The 18,482-nt window shown below is 30.5% G+C and overlaps 1 protein-coding gene across 1 annotated transcript in view; it reads left to right on the top strand.

Annotated features, from left to right (window-relative positions):
* The window catches only part of Tnks (tankyrase), an 88,701-nt gene that overhangs the window by 30,830 nt on the left and 39,389 nt on the right, over positions 1–18,482 (top strand). The window contains exons 6-13 of the mRNA XM_035372492.2: positions 866–1,052; positions 4,732–4,853; positions 7,762–7,853; positions 9,123–9,201; positions 9,468–9,639; positions 14,115–14,191; positions 17,608–17,759; positions 17,879–17,945. Of these exons, the coding sequence (XP_035228383.1) occupies positions 866–1,052; positions 4,732–4,853; positions 7,762–7,853; positions 9,123–9,201; positions 9,468–9,639; positions 14,115–14,191; positions 17,608–17,759; positions 17,879–17,945 (948 nt within the window). The remainder of the gene's footprint in view (positions 1–865; positions 1,053–4,731; positions 4,854–7,761; positions 7,854–9,122; positions 9,202–9,467; positions 9,640–14,114; positions 14,192–17,607; positions 17,760–17,878; positions 17,946–18,482) is intronic.

Below are 18,482 nucleotides of genomic sequence, written 5' to 3'. Positions count from 1 at the left end.
TAATTTAAAAATATGCAAACATGTAAAAGATTTAATTCTCGAACTAATCTACAATATCTATATTTTGAATTTTGAATGCAGTGGGTATGCCTTTGATTTCCAAACTATACTTTGTTAATTTTGTATAACATTTTCGAAAAAATTTTCACACTTAGCATGAATAATCCAATGCTTATATATTTGAGGAAATGTTCAAAGATTTTTAGATGCTAGAATTTGACTGTAAATGTTAACATTCTCATTCAGTGGCTAGAGAGTGTGAATGCATCTGTTGCACTTTATGTTTAAGTCGGTTAGAGTTTTGGATATGATGAATAAGTTTTAAAGATTTCCGAGGTAAATCTGAATGAGTCTGTATAATTTTATTTTCTATCTACATCTGCATAAAAGCCTCTCGTGCGCTCTTTTTTTTTCCCCCTTTTAATATATTTTGTATGTATTAACTGTAGTACCAACTTCATTTTGGTTCATCAGCTAAAATGTTTGGAAAAAGTAAATGAATCTCAAAAGCAATCCCATTGTTGAACTTCACCTTTAAATTATTGTAATTGTTTCAAGTGGCTAAAGCTACAAAACAGTAATATTTTGTTTTAAAATCTATTTCTAGCAGCTGCATTAAGTTTTCTTGACTATTCTCATGTGTAATGTAAATGGAACAGTTACTTGTACTTGTACTCCATAAATAGATCTTTCCACTTATACAAACTGTCCTTGTTGTTTCCTTGTGTTCCCTTGTTATTCAAACAATTTTACTGAGTCTTAATTTGAGAAATTTCATTGCATCTGCAGGTAAATTGTGAGGTCAACAATTTAGGGTTCAGAGTTATTTTGATTGGAGCTATAATTTGTGATATTTCTCTTTCAGCATGGTGCCAATGTAAATGCTATGGATCTGTGGCAGTTTACTCCATTACATGAGGCAGCTTCAAAGGCTCGTGTTGAAGTTTGTTCACTTCTTCTCAGTCATGGCGCCGACCCCACCTTACTCAACTGCCATTCCAAAAGTGCAATTGATGTAGCTTCAGCACGAGATCTTCCTGAAAGACTTTCTTGTAAGCTAATTTTTAGATTTATCACTTATATTTATTAAGCTATAAAATACTTTTATTTGAATTTATACAGAATACTTTATTTGCATTAGTGTATTTGCAAATCTTCTTTTAATTATCTCTGCAATTTTTATGGTTTTACATCAGATTTGTATTTATAAGTTTTTGAATTCATAGATCATGTAATTTGGTTAATTTTTTTAATATGCGCAAAAATGCTTTGTTCATCATTTGGTGGTAACATGACTGAATAATTTGGCCGAGTTAAAAAAAATTAGCAAATGATAATTTATTTGTCGAGGTCAGTTTCTTTGTGTTCATTTGAGATCTAGAAAGATGGTAAATGGGTGAAAATAGCAAACATTGTGTACAGTTTTCACTACATTGTTTGCTATTTTTCGCCCACTTGTCTCTCTCTCTCTCTCTCTTTTTTTTTTTTCGCTTTAGGGTGTTGAAAGATGATCATAGATCAGTAAAATGAAGAAATGTAGGTCACTAAATGCTGCAAATAGCATTCAGGGCAAATCCAGGCAATTTCCATTGATATCAGCTTAAAACTTATTGCTTTTTTGTCAGTTTCTTTTGTTCTAACTAAAAGACTTATTTTGCATGAAAATTCTAATAGCCGAAATTATCAAGATAAATCTGGTAAAATTCTCTGAAGGCAAATTTTGTTATCAATTTTAGGTATAACATGATTTATGTGTGATTTGTTATATATATCAAGCAGTACATTTAGTTAAAATTAATATTCTTTTTTGATTTTTTTATTTTTTGCTCTGATTTTTTAAGTATTTTTAATTATTTTTAATTATTAGTGAAATATTTTAATTAGAATTCATTTTTTTTTTCTAAAAAGTATATTTTGATCTAAAATCTGGCAAAACAGCAACCTTATTTTGACATAGATTTTGATTAACTTCTATCAGTTTTGAGGGCATTCGAACATAGATTCCACTTCTTCAGGAGCAAATCATTCAAGGCAACAAGCAAAGCAAAACAGACAGTTTGTATTTATTCACTTCATTCTGCTCATGCCTTTAGTTATAAATATGATTGTTACTTCTCACAGTTTTGCTGAATTTATTTATTTTCTCTTAAAGAAGATGGACCTGTGTCTGATCATCTTCAAAACTTTTTCAGAGTTTGAATCAAAATCCATGCCAAAATAGAGTAGTTGTTTTGCCTAGTTTAAAATTTTACATTTGCATGTTTCTCTTTCAATTTATTTAGTAATCTTTTGTAACTAATTTTATATAACTTGAAAACAGTGCTGTTGTATACATTGTGGGATTCAAAAGTTCCTGGACTGAGTCTATAATGTAAAATTTTTTTGTAGTAGTGCGACTACGGGAACGATTTTGCGTTACTACATTCTTCCCCTTTTCTAAAAGTGGTTTGTCCCAAATTATATGGTTGAAAGCTCATGGTTTTTTGTAGGCAGGTGCATTTAGTAACCGGTGATAGAAAGAAGTGGCATCAGTTGAGCAGAGAATCAATATCAAATTTTGTGTTTGCTTGGGAAAGAGTGCTACGGAGATTTTCAAAATGTTGAAGCATGTGTACAGAAATGAAACGTTATTGAGAACGCAAGCTTTTGAGTAGCATCATCATTCAGAGAAGACAGGGAAAGTGCTGAATATGACGAACACTGTGGTCGTCTCGTGACTTGCAATGAAAACATCAAAAAGGTGTCTGTGGATTGATGTGCAAACAGGCAGTAAACAATTTGCCAAGTAGCAGAATCAGTTGGGTTATCTGAGGCCACATGTCAGTTGATACTGACTAAAGACCTTAACGTGCATAGGGGCACATCGTTCCTTAAATGTTAAACGTAGACCAAAAGCAAATTTGAATGGAAATGGCGGGAGACTTAATCTTGGCTGTTGACAAAGATCCTTCTTTACTTGGCAAAATTGTTACTGGAGACGAAAAATGGCGTTTTTTGTACAACCCGCAAACCAAGAGAACATTGACAATGTGGAAATCGGCACAATCTTCACGGAAGCAGAAATTCTGCCAAGATTGCTCTAAAGGAAAGGTCATGCTAAAGGTGTTTTTTAATATTCAGGGTATTGTGCATCTGGAATTTATTCCTGAAGGACGCACTATTAACAAAAAACTCCACATCAAAATCCTGCGTTGTTTGCATGAGTCGATCTGGAAGAAGAGACCAAAAATGTGGGCTGAGCAGTCATGAGTGCTGTTGCATGACAATGCTCCTGTCACCAATCCCTACTAATAAATAACTTTCTTGCAAAAACGAAAACAACTGTTTTGTCTCATCCTCCTTACTCATATGATTTCACATCCCGCGATATCTTCCTATTTACGGAATTGGCAAGATGCTTGCGGGGTTGCCGATTTAAATCTTCAGATGAAATTAAATATGCATCGCAGGCTGAATTAAAGGACATGACCAAAAATGGATTCCAGACATGCTTCAGTGAACTTTGGAGGCACTGGCAAAAGTGTGTTGTTGCACAAGGATCTTATTTCGAAGGAGGATGTGTTTCTACAATTTAATTCATAATATTTTTTTTTTATGTTGTAGACTCAGTCCAGGAACTTTTGAATCCTACCTTGTGTGTATATATATATATATATATATATACACACAAGCAGCACAATGTGCAAAATATATATATATATTTTGCAACAAGGCAGGATGATGTAAAAAGGGGAAAAAACGTCACTAGGAAAGACCCAATAAAAGTGACTGACCATTGGCAAAAACCTAACTCAGTGCAAGGGGGGAGGTCAATGTGTCGAAATATGCTAAAATGGTTCAAGATGGTGTCTTGGTTTAACAATTTGAAGAAATTTGGGCTGGGTGAAAGAAAAAATGGCTAATTCAACAAAATGTTACCAAAATGGGCACAAAGGTAAGCAGAAATAATGAAAAATAGCTATTTGTTAATTAAAGTCGAAATTCTTTAAGCTAGAGGGCGTTCTGGCTACCAGAAACGAAATGGCGTATAAGTTAATGACAGGAAAGAATTAGCCAGAAAATGCTTAAAATCTATTTAATAGAATTAAAATTATTGTGCCAAATTTTAAGAGGAAAATTGAAGCTGTGACAGGAACTATTTGTACATTTATACATTAGGACTTCTGAATCAGCCATCCACTTTACACTGTCCCATAGGCTTTAAGCATAAAATTTCATTATATAAATCAAAAAATCTAAAAAATAAGGTTAATGCCAGCTTTTTTAACGTATTTTGAATTACTTTTTTAGGAATTAGGTTATTTTTCAAAATTGTTACAAAGTATAGTACTTCTTGAAGGTGTTTTGTTGTATTGCAGATTCTTTTAATTCTAAGCAGCTGTGAGTAAAATGTATTGAGGATGACTCTTTTTGAAATATTGGAATTCCAGTTGGTTAATTTAAGTGTTGGACAGTTGAATTCTCTTCGCTTATCATAGATTTTCAAAAAATTGTAATCTATAATATGCAAATCAAGGTAGACAATATCATGTTGCACTGTATTTGTAGTATTAAGTTTTAGGCATGAAGGGTAGATGTTAGCATTTTCTATCTTGTTGAAGTTGTTGAAGGCTATTACATCATCAATATAATGAAAGATGTGTTGGTAATATTTATGATCTTCATTTATATATATATGTGTAACTTCAGCATTCATTTACTCATTTTTATTTGCATTTTTTTCCCCTTTAGATGAATATAAAGGCCATTGTTTATTAGAAGCAGCACGTCTTGCAGATCCTGCACGGGTTAAAAAATATTTATCTTTAGATGTGATTAATTTTAAGCATCCATTCACTGGAGATACACCTTTAGTAAGACATATTTCTTAAAATACAAGTATTTTTATTATTTAGTTTATAAACATCTGATAATTTATATAATTTGCTTCATTTTTTTAAATTAATGAATGAAACTTAGTGAATTACTAGATTTTGAGCAGAAAAAAATGCTATTGTGTGTTGATTTATAATGAAACAAAATAATAGCTCTCAGAATAAAGTTAATAGTAGTTAATAATGTTAGATACATTATTTAACTATTTATTCTTTAACAAGCTATGTAATGAACAAATATTTTTTTATTGAAATACTATTCAAATTTACATTCTTGGATTTAATTTGAGAAGTGATTCTGATTTGCTCCACTCTTTCATTTAAGATTGGATTTCTGTTAATCTGTATTTAGAATCTATAACAGTTTAATCATGTGCATTAAAATAAAAATAAAAAATAGTTTCTTGTATGAAGATTTCAGATTACCATCATAATGTTTCAAAGAAGGGCTTACCATTAAAAAAATTGGAAAATTTAAGAAAATATTAAAACTGAAAATGTAAAACATATTAAAAAACTGTGTAGCAATTATGTTACAATGCATTGCATATAATATTAGAAAACGTTTTATTAATTACTACAAAATGCCTGTTTTACTTAATAGCTAAGTTTGTTAATCAGTAACAGATTAGTTAAATTTGAAAGGTAAATTAAAGACTATATATTTTGCCAAATGGCAAGACTGAGAGAATCTGCTCTGTGTTGAAGGTACATAAGAGAAAAATTAAAAATCTGAACTGTTACATGGTGGCAACATTTGACAAACGCTGCTTTTCAATTCTTTCTATTCTTTTTTTCTGCCAGCTTTTGAGGCATGATTTTATCTATGAATTTTATTTTTAATCTTGAGTGAAAACGATACTCCTTCTTCAGTTTATTAAAAATTGCTACATTATGTCATTGTTTTTTTATTTTATTAATTTTTTGGGGGTATAGTTTTCATGGAAATTTATGCATCACATTTCAAACAAGCTCCTATTATATGCTTTTTTTAAATAGATATCTATTATGCATGTAGTTAGGAAGTATGAGCTGCAAGATTGAGCATATGAAAGCTGGATACAGTAAATAAAAGCAGCCATCTCACTGATTCATGTATTTTATAAAGCCATGTTTAATAAGTGGTTCACGAATTGTTTTCGATTCACTGCCCCTTGGCTGAATTCAGATTTTCCCAAGGCACCCTTTGTCAAATTCTAACAAAAACATTTTGCAAAATAGCCAATAGTTTGTGCATGCTTTATGTAAAAATAAAGCACATTTTTGAGTCATTAAAAATATGATTGAGTAAAAACTTAATGGGCTACTAAAATAATTAATGGGATGAATGAAGCTGTTGATCATCATACATTTTTTCAAATCGTGGAATTAAACTAGATATAACCATCCTTATCTCATTTTCTATACTGATTTTCAGGCAATACTGACAGCAAACTGACGAATAACCTTAATTTTGATAACAACAATGGTAACAAACCTAGCAAAATACTAAGTTGGATCAAATCAGAAAATCAAGAAAAAATGCTATTAGCAGAGCTACCTCAGCTCAAATTAATCAGAACTTAATTTTTCTTCTTTCTTCCTTTCTATGCCAGCAAAAAGAAACCAATATGCTTAACATTTATCCAAACAAACATTGATCTTTGGGTTCACTTATTGTGTTCTGGGCTGGATAAGATATTAAACTGATGCATTATCCCCACAACCACTCAAGAGCTTAAAATGCTAGCCTATACTAGTTAGAATCGAAAAAAACATGAAAGATGATTTGGTACTATCGCAGATAATGATTATTTTTTTTGGGGGGGGGAGAGATCTCAGCTAATCAAAACAAAAATCAGTTTAAGCTCATTTGCTTTTTCTTGAATATTATATTATTGGTTGTTGCACTGTGTCAGAAGAAAGAAAAGTTAAAAAAGTCTGGATAAATAGACTGCTCCAGTTATTGGATATCTTGATTTCTGACTTTGTATTGTGTCTGTGCAAAATTTCCTTAGTTGCTGATTGGTCAAAGCTCTGATTGGCTAGTAATCAGTAGGTACAGCTAAAATTCTTTTTAAATTCTTTTTGATGAATTTTATAAAATATTTGTGTAGATGTTTAATTAGATTTATGATAAATTGTCTTTTTGGGTTTTGGCCAGCTTTTTTTAGTAGAACAAGAAGTAGCTAGATTTCAGGCTTTAACTAGCATGCATACAAAAGTAATCAACTTGAATTATATAACCCTACATTTCTATAGATTTATTTGTAAATCTTTACTATTACTGCTACTCTTTGGCGACCCTCATTTCTACTGCCTTTAGTTGATTAAAGGTTTTAACTCTTGTTGCTTAGCTAATAAAGTGAATATATCAAGTAAAAAGTATATCTAAAACAATAGTATTTTAGAGCAAAATGCATTAAACAGCCTTGTTTATATATTGTTTGTATAATAGGTTTGCTTTTATTCTGAATAAAATACCAAATAAGTTCATATTCATACTAAACACATTCTTTTTTGAAAAACTGAAAATGGCAAGACTGAGACTGTAAGTTTTATGTGTACTGAAACAAAAGTTATGCTTGCAAATGTAACATCAGCAATTGGTATAAATGCCAGAAATACATTTTTCTTTTCTTTTCTTTTTTTTTTTTTTTTAAATGCTGAGCAGACTTTAAAATAAAGATTTATTACATTCCCGTTGCAGATATGTAGCCTGCTTTTATCATGAATCTCATGACAAATTTCATGTTTATATATATATGTGTGTGTGTGTGTAATTGTAAATCTATTAATAGAAAAGTTTCTGTGTTCTAGGCATAATAATCTTCTTCTATGATCTAGTTTTACTATGACATTATAGATCTAAGTATAAATATTTAAAACACTTTAAAAATATTTTTAGCACTGTTCAGTAAGTTCACCATATCCAAAACGAAAGCATGTAACTGAAGTTTTCATCAGAAAAGGAGCAAGCTTGAATGAAAAAAATAAAGAGTATGTATTTCTTATTGCATAATTATATCTGCTAATAGTTTCATATTCTTGTTAAAGATTCTTAGACCACAAAGTGCACCACAGGTTGCATTTAGGCCAAGAAGTTGGGCAGATTGGTGGCTTTCTCTAACCATAACTTCATATAGAAACTGTAAAAATAAGGGAGGGGGGATTTGAATGTTAAGCTAATTTTTCAAAGATATAGAATCCCCATTGCTGATTTCTATGTTAGGATAAATATTAAGGGGTAAAAAATGATTTTTAAATGCCATTTTATGTGTATGACTGAGGTTTAATCACAGACCTCTGGTTGGTATTTGCAGAAAGCCAACAAATTGTAATAAATCTTGGTCAGATTTGGCAATAGTGCTCAGAAGGAGTAAATATGTTTCATCATATTGGATCTAGAGCACAAAATTGACATCACAAAACATAAATGGATGCACATGTGGTTTTATGCACTATCAATTCAATATATAATATGAACTCGAATATGATATTGGCAGTGCTTACAACTATAGAAATAAAGACAAAAATATAATTAAAATGCGTTTTATAACTAAATTCTTGCAGAATGTCTTATCTTGCTTTTTATTCTCTGTCCTTAAATGTAAGTTTTGTGCTTTTTCTGCACCTGTATTTACAAATTTAATTACAGATATGACAGAAATGTTTGGGATTATCAGTATGTGATTTATTTTCAGATATTCAACATTTAAGCCAGTAACATAAATGTTTAATGAAATAAAGCATTTTTTAGAGCTTTCAAATTGTTTCAGATAAGAGTAAATATATTTTGTATTGAAAGTTTAAATTTATTCAGCCCAGTGTTTGCTCTGTTGTCACCACGCTTCCCATTGTGGCAACATTAATAATAATAATAATAATAATTGAATATAATTCAGTAATTATTACTAAATGCAACTTTAATGATAACTTAATTATTATTTAAGTTATACTTTGGTCATCTCAATGCTATTTTTTAATTTATTGATCAATGAATTCTTCAATAATAATGTAAAATAGCAATAATATTTTCATGATGGCTTACTAGGTGTATGTATATTCATCATTTATACATATGGTTAGAATACATATGTTTTGTAAATATGCACATTATTTGCATGATTTAAAAAATATGTACATTTTTAATGTCTTCATATCAAGTAAACAAATCAGACTTACAGGCACCAATAATTTTTGTGTATAAATTGAATACACATTTGACTTTTAATAACATGTATGCAGTAAATATTTCTTCTCATGTAGATACTTAACACCTCTTCATGTTGCTGCTGATAAGTCTCATTTTGATGTAACGGATGCTTTGCTTAAACATGGTGCAAAAGTAAGTGTATGGCAGTTCAGTTTTCTTTACTTAATGTATGTTTTTGCATTTTGTAATGAGTAAACACATCAAAAATTAATTGAAAGGTTATATATGACTGAAATTCTTCCTGAAATTCTCTAAGTTAAGAGAAAAAATTAAAAATTTCTCTGCAGTTTTTATCTCAATGCAAATTCTATTCTATGTACCATTTTAAATGTGAGATTGAACAAAAGGTGAGCTTGAATAACAGAAAAGTAATTTATATGTTACTTTTTCCTTTGAAGGTAAATGCACTTGATGGTTTGGGTCAGACTGCTCTGCACAGATGCGCAAGAGAAGGAAATGTGCAAGCATGCAGAATATTACTTTCTTACGATATTGACACATCTATTATTAGTTTACAAGGGTATACAGCAGCTCAAGTTGCAAATGAAAGTGTTCAGAAATTACTGAGTGGTATGATGACATTTTTTGCTTATTTTGTATTATATTTTTTATTTATATTTTTAAATACAGAAATAAATTTTTTGAAATTAATATATTTATATTATTAATTTTTATTATTAAATTTGACTTTGATGTATTTTTTTTTTTTTTTTAATTTCAGTAACCCTGTATCTAATGGTATTTCTCTTTTGCCAGGCATTTCACGTGGTTAAATTGTAAAATGGTTTAGATGTAATATTTCACATATTATTTTTACATACCAATTTCAAGTGTGTCTTGTATTTTACTTTTTTGTCTTAGTTAAAAAAATAACATCGTATACATTTGATAGACCATTTAAATTGATTTAAACTTTGCATTAGGCATATTAAAAAAAACCTTCTGATCTAATCTATTAAGCTTTGCTCATTAATATATATAGTCACTGATTCCATATAATTTCTCGCTAATATGTGTTACAAAAAAGTATGAGCAATTCATACATATTTTTCGAAATCTTAAAAATCCACTTTACAAGTTGCAGGAAGAACAAGTATGAAATCACATTAGAAATTGTAAAAAATGCAAATGCACATGTCTCACTAAATGTTTATATGCTATTTATGATTTATCTATTATTGCTAGACTGTAATTGTTTTCTGTAATTAATAATGAATATGTATGTATTTTAAATGAATTTGATATAATAGTTATATTGAAGGAATTATGCTTATTATATGGAGCTTTTTTATTTTTCTCTCACCAGTAATCTTTTATATTATGTTTTGTTTTATTGAACTGGGGCATAACCTTTTTTATATGACAGTGTTTGACAATATCCTGGGTATTTATTATAGTTGAGAATAAACTAAATATTTTGGTAAATCTGAAAATATTTTAAACCACTTCATTGCATGGATATTGCACAATTGTTTAGATATCTCCTTACATTTCTTTACTTTCTATCCTCTCTTCCCCCCTTTTAGTACTTATAAACATTGTTAAAGTGTAAGATTTAAAGTAGGTCTGGCAGGCCCCACCATAGATATTGATTCTGAAAAGGGCTTTGCACATCAAAAAGTTTTCAAACCACTGGTTTAGGGGGTCAAAAAATTTTAATGTCATATTTGGTGCTAATGTGTTTATTGAATGATAAAGAAATCTTTCTGTAATATATTTGCAACTTTCTGATTTTATAAGTTATATATGAAAAAAAAGTAGGAGAGTGTGATGTGATGTTGTGGATGCAGCTTGACCTTTCTGGCAGATTTCTCATTAACCTATGATCTTCTTCTGGGCTGCACTAGAACAAACCATAAATAGCAGCAGCCAACAGCCTTAACAAAAAGATTTGAAAAACATAAAATAGAAATTATAAAATACAAAAGAAGGTATAGATCATATAGATCTCTGAGTATTTCCTGCACTGATGAAGGAAAGGAAAGCTGGTGGGGGAGATATTAGAAATAATACTAAAATAAAAGGAAAACACTCAAAACTCTAACACAAATATGCACCCACATGAAATATAATATATTATGCCTATTTTACCTCTATTTCTCTCTATAAAATTTTAAAGATATGTGGAAACTAGATTCATAAGAATTTTTTAACAATTGAGAAAAGAAAATTTCAAAATAAGAGTTTTGGAAAGATACTTTTAATTGCCTTCCATGCAGCACTTCTATCTTAACATGTAGACCAGGCATACCAAATTCAATATCTCAAATGGATCAAATTATCATCAATATACAATAATGCAGACTGCAAGAACGGGGGAGGAGGCCATTTTCATACTTAAAGACTTAAAGATGTATTAAAAAGTTATTAACTTAATTACATACTTTTCATTCTTAAAGATATATTTAAAAAGTTAGTAAGTTAGTAACTACTTAAAGTCTTACCTAATACAGTAGTTCTTTAAAAAATTAGTATTCTTTAAAAAATAGAAGAAATAAGGAAATCTGGGTCGTAGGTAGGTACCTGTTGTTCCTTTCCCAACATGTAGCATTTTTTCAAGCAAGCAGCTTTCAGATGTTTGGAGACATGCTACTCATGCATGCAGTTTTCAGAACAGATGATGTATATCTGTTAACCTGGTTCTCTGAGGGGAACTTGTTTCTCTTCATTATATGAAAAAGTTCTTCAAACTAATATGTACTATCAAACATGGAAATCACATACGAGGCAAATTTGATGCTTTTGGGGGAATTACAGAATCAAGTATTTGTAAAATTAAGGGATATCCTTTTCACTAAAACTTTGCTTTTAAAGTTGAGTCACAGTGAATTTCTATTAATTCTATCTATAAATGGCTTGCTACTTTTTTCAGCCTTGATTGAGAAATCTTTTCTAAAGAGACCATCTCAAGAGATTGCATATATGCACACAAGATTATATAGTACTCGATCATTTGGCACCTGAGATTGTATATATGCTTTGATATTTAGTAGAATTCAAATTTTTATAAATACAGTCAAAAGTCGTTAATTCAGACACCCATAATCCGGACCTCAAAGCTAAAAACTTTCTGCGCATGTGCCGCGTTGACGCATGCGCATAGGCATTTACGCGTGCGCGTAAGATCTTTACGACTGCGCATATGTGTGTGCACAAGCGCAGAATACGTTTGCGCGTGCGCGTTTAATGTATAACGGACGGTATAAGCTAAAATTATCTAATTATCTATTTCAGTTAATGTTGATGATTGCATTGTTCCTTAATCTTCGAATTGGATCCGGCTTATTATTTTTTACAGACTGTAAGAGCAATTTTATAAAGTAAGATTGAACTTTCGATTATGTCAAATAGAATTTCTGATGCTGGAGCTCCCAAAGGATCTACAAAACGAAAGTATGTTTCGATGTCCATCAAACAAAAAGTGGATTTGCTGGATAAAGGCATATCCTTTGTTTATCTAACCGTTCCGAAATCTGTTTATCAATTTCACGCTGCTCTGCGCGGGGGAGGGGAGGGGGAATGTCGTGGCACGCAATGAACTGGAAGTTGATCTGCCAGCACTATCGTTATCTTCAGAGCAGGTGTTTTTATTTTATTAGGCTTATAATTCCTTACTAAATGCAGTATTTCATCTCGATGTGCTCCGTCTTTATGATTTAAATCAAATTCCTCGTCATTATAAATATCACAAATACAAATCAAATAGTTTTCTTGTTGCAATTTTCTAATTTCGGCTATGCGTAGTGTATGCTTTACGTATGCGTGCGTTGAAAGAAATGTTTAATAAAGTAAACAAAAGTAAACAAATAAATATAAAGCTTTTTTTTTGTGTGTAAATTTTGATACCCTTTAGATCATAATTGCTCTTTATTTCATAAAAGACGGTTTCATATTTTTAATTTTATAATTTCTGCATACCATCTTACCAGATTTAAATTGATGATCTATAATCTGGAAAAATCGATAATTCGGAATTGCCGAAGTCCCGACGAGTCCGGATTAAAGACTTTTGACTGTATATTATAATTATATATTTTTGATATTTGCACAAGGAGAACTGAGGGCTGCATAAGAATGAGTCAACGACCACATGCTGCCACAAATTTGACATGTCTGATGTAGACATGTTATCATGCTGATTTGAAAAAAATTTGGCTTGCACTTTGCATTATATTTAACTAAACTTGTGCTGAATACATGGAAAATGATAATAGTGGTTTTTGAAGTTGACAAGTGGTTTTTGAAGAATAATATATAATTTAAAAATCATTAATACTTGTTATTAATTTTCAGAACTTTAAGAAAACAAATCATTAGCATATATTAGAAATTTTTTTTAAATTAAAAAAATCACCTGCATATATTGTTAATTTATATTAGTAATTTTTAAATGCTATTGCATATTTTATGCAATTTTTTCATGTGTAATGCATTATTTTTTTTTAGATTGGGAGGAGAAGAGGATAAATTTGTAGAATATAATTTCTGTTTAAATAAAAAGAGTCGAGTACAAGAGTGCCTATAGTACATATATTCATGATATAGCTTTATTATTCTTTTCCATAAAACCACATCAGCATTTTCTGTTTTGAAGTTAAGGGAACCTCATAATCATGTCCCTGCAGTCTTCTTTCTGCCCAAAATTGATAAATTATATGAATGGCCTGTATCAAATCTGTGATAAAGCAGAATTGCTAAGACTTCTGAGGTATTCTATTCATTATTTAATGAAAGCCATTTTCATGGGGTGAAAAATAATGAGTTCCTTCTAATATTCACCTAATTTTTATGAATATATATAAACTTTATGATTGAATAATAGCAGCCATGCCATTCAGAAGGTTAAAGGTTAATTCATGATTATAATAATTGCATTATTTTCTTGACATTCATGAATAAGATATTACAGTGACGAATATGAACTAGTATTCTGAGTAGTTTTTCTGAAAAAAAATTAATAAAATAAATTAGCCTATCTCATATACTAAATTTAGAAGTAAGTTATTGACTTTATATAGTTATCAATAAAATTTGTATTTCCATAGAGCCAACAACTGTAGGCATCGATATTGAATATCAGCTTCTTGAAGCTGCAAAAGCAGGAGACATGGAAGTTGTAAAGGTATTGATTAATCATTTTAAATTTTTTTTTGTGGTTTGATATATTATACCCATACAATGGTATGGGTTTAAAGATCAGCCATACTTTTTACAATGTTGTGAATTCTCAATTTTAATTATGCAAAATATAATTTTCATTCTATGTAATTCATCAGTATGGGTATGTGTAATGGGAATATGAGTCAGTTTCCCTTGATACAAATATACTGCTCTGCAGAGGTATGCCTTTCCTTAGGCATATAGTCATTTTGTGCTTTGCCATATTCCAGTAACTACACTTAATGAACATGTACATTGATTAGAGACTATATCCAATAATTGCAAAGTGTTCTTTGGAGCATCATTCTGATTTTTTAAATGCCATGTATTTATTTAGATATCAGATTAAGGTATGCATTGGAAGTTGAATGCAATGCAAATATTTTCAAATAATTGTGTTAAAAATAAATTAAAATTATGCAAGGTTTTCTAAAGTCTTTCCTGCATTTAAATTCCCTGTAATTTTTAATAGATCTTTTAAATTTTACCTGGCAACACTGCATATTTGTTGTCGTTATTACCAAACTTCTAATTGAGCACAATGCACTTCATTTAGTTCATGCTATCGTATTCTGAAATCCAGAATGGCTGTTTGGCATTGTTCATTTGAAATTTTTGTAGTGATCTTTGTTTTGATTGGCAAATATCTTTGTTTTGAAATTATCCAGATCTCTTGTTTTTGCTACATGCAACTTTTGTCTGTCCATACCCAGTCATTTTTGGCCATATTGTGGATCATCATGTGGGTTCTCTACAGCCAGTCAATCAAATGCAGAATTGGTGCCTCTGAATCACATTCAAAATTGATATCCGCTCCTGATGCAAGAAGTTAATGATTGTAAGAGAAAAATTAAGAGAGGTTCTCAAAAACTGAAAATATACCAACTAGTTGGAAAAAAGAGAATTTTCTGTTGTATTTTGTGATAGACAGTGCCCATCATTGTATCATCTATGAAGAAGAAATCTCTAAGTTGGTATTCCATTGACACACCACACATTTACTTTTGGGTTATTCATTTTGTGAGTTTGAAATTCATGTGGATTTCCAGTTCACCAGATGGGGCAGTTGTACTGGCTTACTTTTCTAGATATATGGAAGGTAGCCTTATCTGGGAACATAATGTTCAGCAGCAGTGCATTGAAATTCCTTAGTCGATTGGACATTAACTCACAGAGTTTCAGCCTGATGCTTCTCCTCATTCAGATAGTTCATAATTATCAACTTATAAACTTTCACGTGAATGCAAAGTCTGAATAACCCTAAGTAGCACAGATTTTGTTACATGAATTCCAAGGGTCTTCATAGAAGACTTTTTCTGGCTTATCGCTGTGCTGTTTCTGATTTGATGATTTATTTTTTCATCTGTCCATGATTGGCTATTTTGTTACAAATCTGTAACTCTTCCTGTCTCCAGAAATTTTGTGTACCACTACATATTGCTTTTTATATTTGATGTCTTTTTTTGCTACACCTGCTGAACTTAAGATACACCAGATGACAAGATTTTCACTCTGCCTACTGCAGCTTGCATTATCCCTTCTTCTGAACTGAATGGAATCACATAATTTTCCCAGTATGTTGTTGAAATGCATTTCTTCAAAAGCAGATTCAAAAAAGCTGGGCCTTTCAGAGGCTTAATGCAGGCCTCAGCAAATGTTTGAAATTTTTAATTTGACAAATAATACCCCATCTTCCTGAATTATATCTAAAGTTAACATTTTGAAATCATTAGTAATACATACTTAATTAGATATTTATTTATAAATGCCTTTGTTTGAATTCTTGAATTTTTTTTTTTTTTGAAATTTCAGAAAGGCTTCATATTTTGCTTAGTGTTATTTCTTTAATTACTGTATTATGGTGGAAAGTCATTAAAGAGGTTATAAACTGCTTTGAGGTAATTCAGAAACTATGAGTAGTTTAACCTTTTTGAGATGGTGGGCTTTTGTTTGTTTAATATGGAAATATATTAAACAAATTGTTTATTTTGAGAAATAATTTTTGGAGGCACTGTTCAAATTATTCCGAAGTTGATAAAATACATCAATAAATTTTAAAATTAATTAAAAAAATACAAGAAAGACTATTTACAAAACAATACAAGGAAGAATATTTGTGAGAAGAAGTAATAAAATCTTTTATGGAATTTGGAAGGCAGGCACTCGGTAAACTCAGTCTCAGACAAAATGTTGGTATCAGAATCACTAGACATATCATGCTCTAAATCTTTAGAAAATTAATCATCATTCTCATCCATGTCACTGATTGATTCATTTACCATTTGAGTATATCCTACCTCTGATAAACAACGCTTGCTCACCGTAATAAGCTTTTCAAAATAGAAAGTTAAGTATGCAAAATATAAGCGATAAAAGCAAAATGGAACCAAACATAGTAATCCTGAAAGAGCCTTCATAGTAGTGAAAAAAAGAATGAAAGAAAAGATTCGAAGAGATGTTATAAACGAGATGTTATATACTCGAATGTTTATATCATGTGGCATGTTAAAGAGTTGAAGCTCTTTTGTTTACAATACACTCCCCCCCCCCCCGCCAACAGCTGACACCAAAATTAGGCGGAATGTGATTAAACTAAAGGTTAGGATCCTAGAATTATGTTCAGTTCAAAAGTAATAGACATAGGATGCCATCTAGTGGTCTTTAAAATGGTTCAGCTTAAAATGCACATATGCATCACTCATCCTTTAAGCTCTAGTGATGCATGGATGAGACACCTGGCTGTGAGAGACTTTCTTAGGGAATGCATATATGGCACACCCATCTGGAAATTGTTAAATAAGTGTTGTATGTAGCAACACAATCATCTTTCATTTTGAATCAGTTATTTATGCCACCAATCACTGGGAATATGACTTGTTTTTTGTGTGCTGCTAATATCTTTCTAGAGGTGAACAATGAATTTGACTGTTGAATTATACAGTGTTATAGTATTTTTGCTGCAATTTAGTGAAAATCACCGAGGCTTATTGATTCATGGTGTATTTTATGTCATGATCATGCTAAGGCTCATGTTGTAGCAGCCCAGAGACTTGGATGGTGTAGGTATTATGACCCTGATACATAGATGGGTCTCATTACTGGTGGAGGTTGAGTGGAAAAATAAAACTAATTTCTACACTAGTAATTTATACAGTTTTATTTCTATAGCCATTCATAACCTATTGACTAATTACCCTGTGCATTATTATTACTTATAACTTTTATGAATTCTTTTTCTCTTTATTATTCATCCTAATCTAGCATTTAAATAGATTTAATGAAATTAATTTTAAAATTACACTCTTTATGATTAGTTAAGATATTTGCTCATAATTGCACATTATTCTAAAAAAATCTGTCTTTTCCTACGTATAATAGAGGATATTAGCTACTCATTTACCTGTTGTCAACTGCCGAGATGTTGATGGTAGACAATCTACTCCTTTGCATTTTGCTGCTGGATACAACAGGGTCTCTGTTGTGGAGTATCTCCTACAGCATGGTGCTGATGTCCATGCTAAAGATAAAGGGTAAAAGGACTAAACATTATTATACTAATGATGAACATTCATAAAATTTCTGTCTGTAGAAAATCTTTTATTTTCTTCAAAAGTATAACTTTATGTATTTATGTAAATTTTTTTTATAGAGGTTTGGTTCCTTTGCATAATGCTTGCTCATATGGTCATTATGAGGTTGCAGAATTGCTTGTAAAGGTATGGATGTTTTCTTGATTTATAGTGTAGATATTTGAATTATTTCTCATATAACAGTGTTACAGATAATATGTATATTTGGGTTTTAACTCATTAACATTTAATTTTGGTGGGTACAAACAATATCAGTTTCTCTAGCATGTGGTTGTGTACTTTAATTAAAATCTATAGAAACAAGACAAGTTTAGTAACCATGATTGTGAATAAAAATGTGATAGTCTAAGTAAGTTTTAAAAAGTTTAAATATTGAAATGGATTTTTGGTGATTTTACTAAATATATATTAGAATGATTGATAAAGCCTTATAAAGATGCAAATTATTCATATTCAAGTTACAATTGATTTTACACAAGTTACTTAAGCGCTCATTTTCTCATTTTTCTCTTATTTTACTCAAGTTACCAAACACGAAACAATAGAAGCTTTTAACAGCATACCTCAGAACATCAAAGGTGGATCCTCTGTTGTTGGGAGGAAAGTTCTGCGATTGTTTGAGGGCATTGAGTCTTAAGCATCTTTTCTTGTGATATATGCTGG

The sequence above is a fragment of the Stegodyphus dumicola genome, chromosome 5, assembly GCF_044657685.1.
Source record: "Stegodyphus dumicola isolate Sdum_Otavi_A_Nest chromosome 5, ASM4465768v1".
Classification (NCBI taxonomy): Eukaryota; Metazoa; Arthropoda; class Arachnida; order Araneae; family Eresidae; genus Stegodyphus; species Stegodyphus dumicola.
Note: the sequence above shows the minus strand (reverse complement) of the source record. Positions and strands in the feature narration are given on the sequence as shown.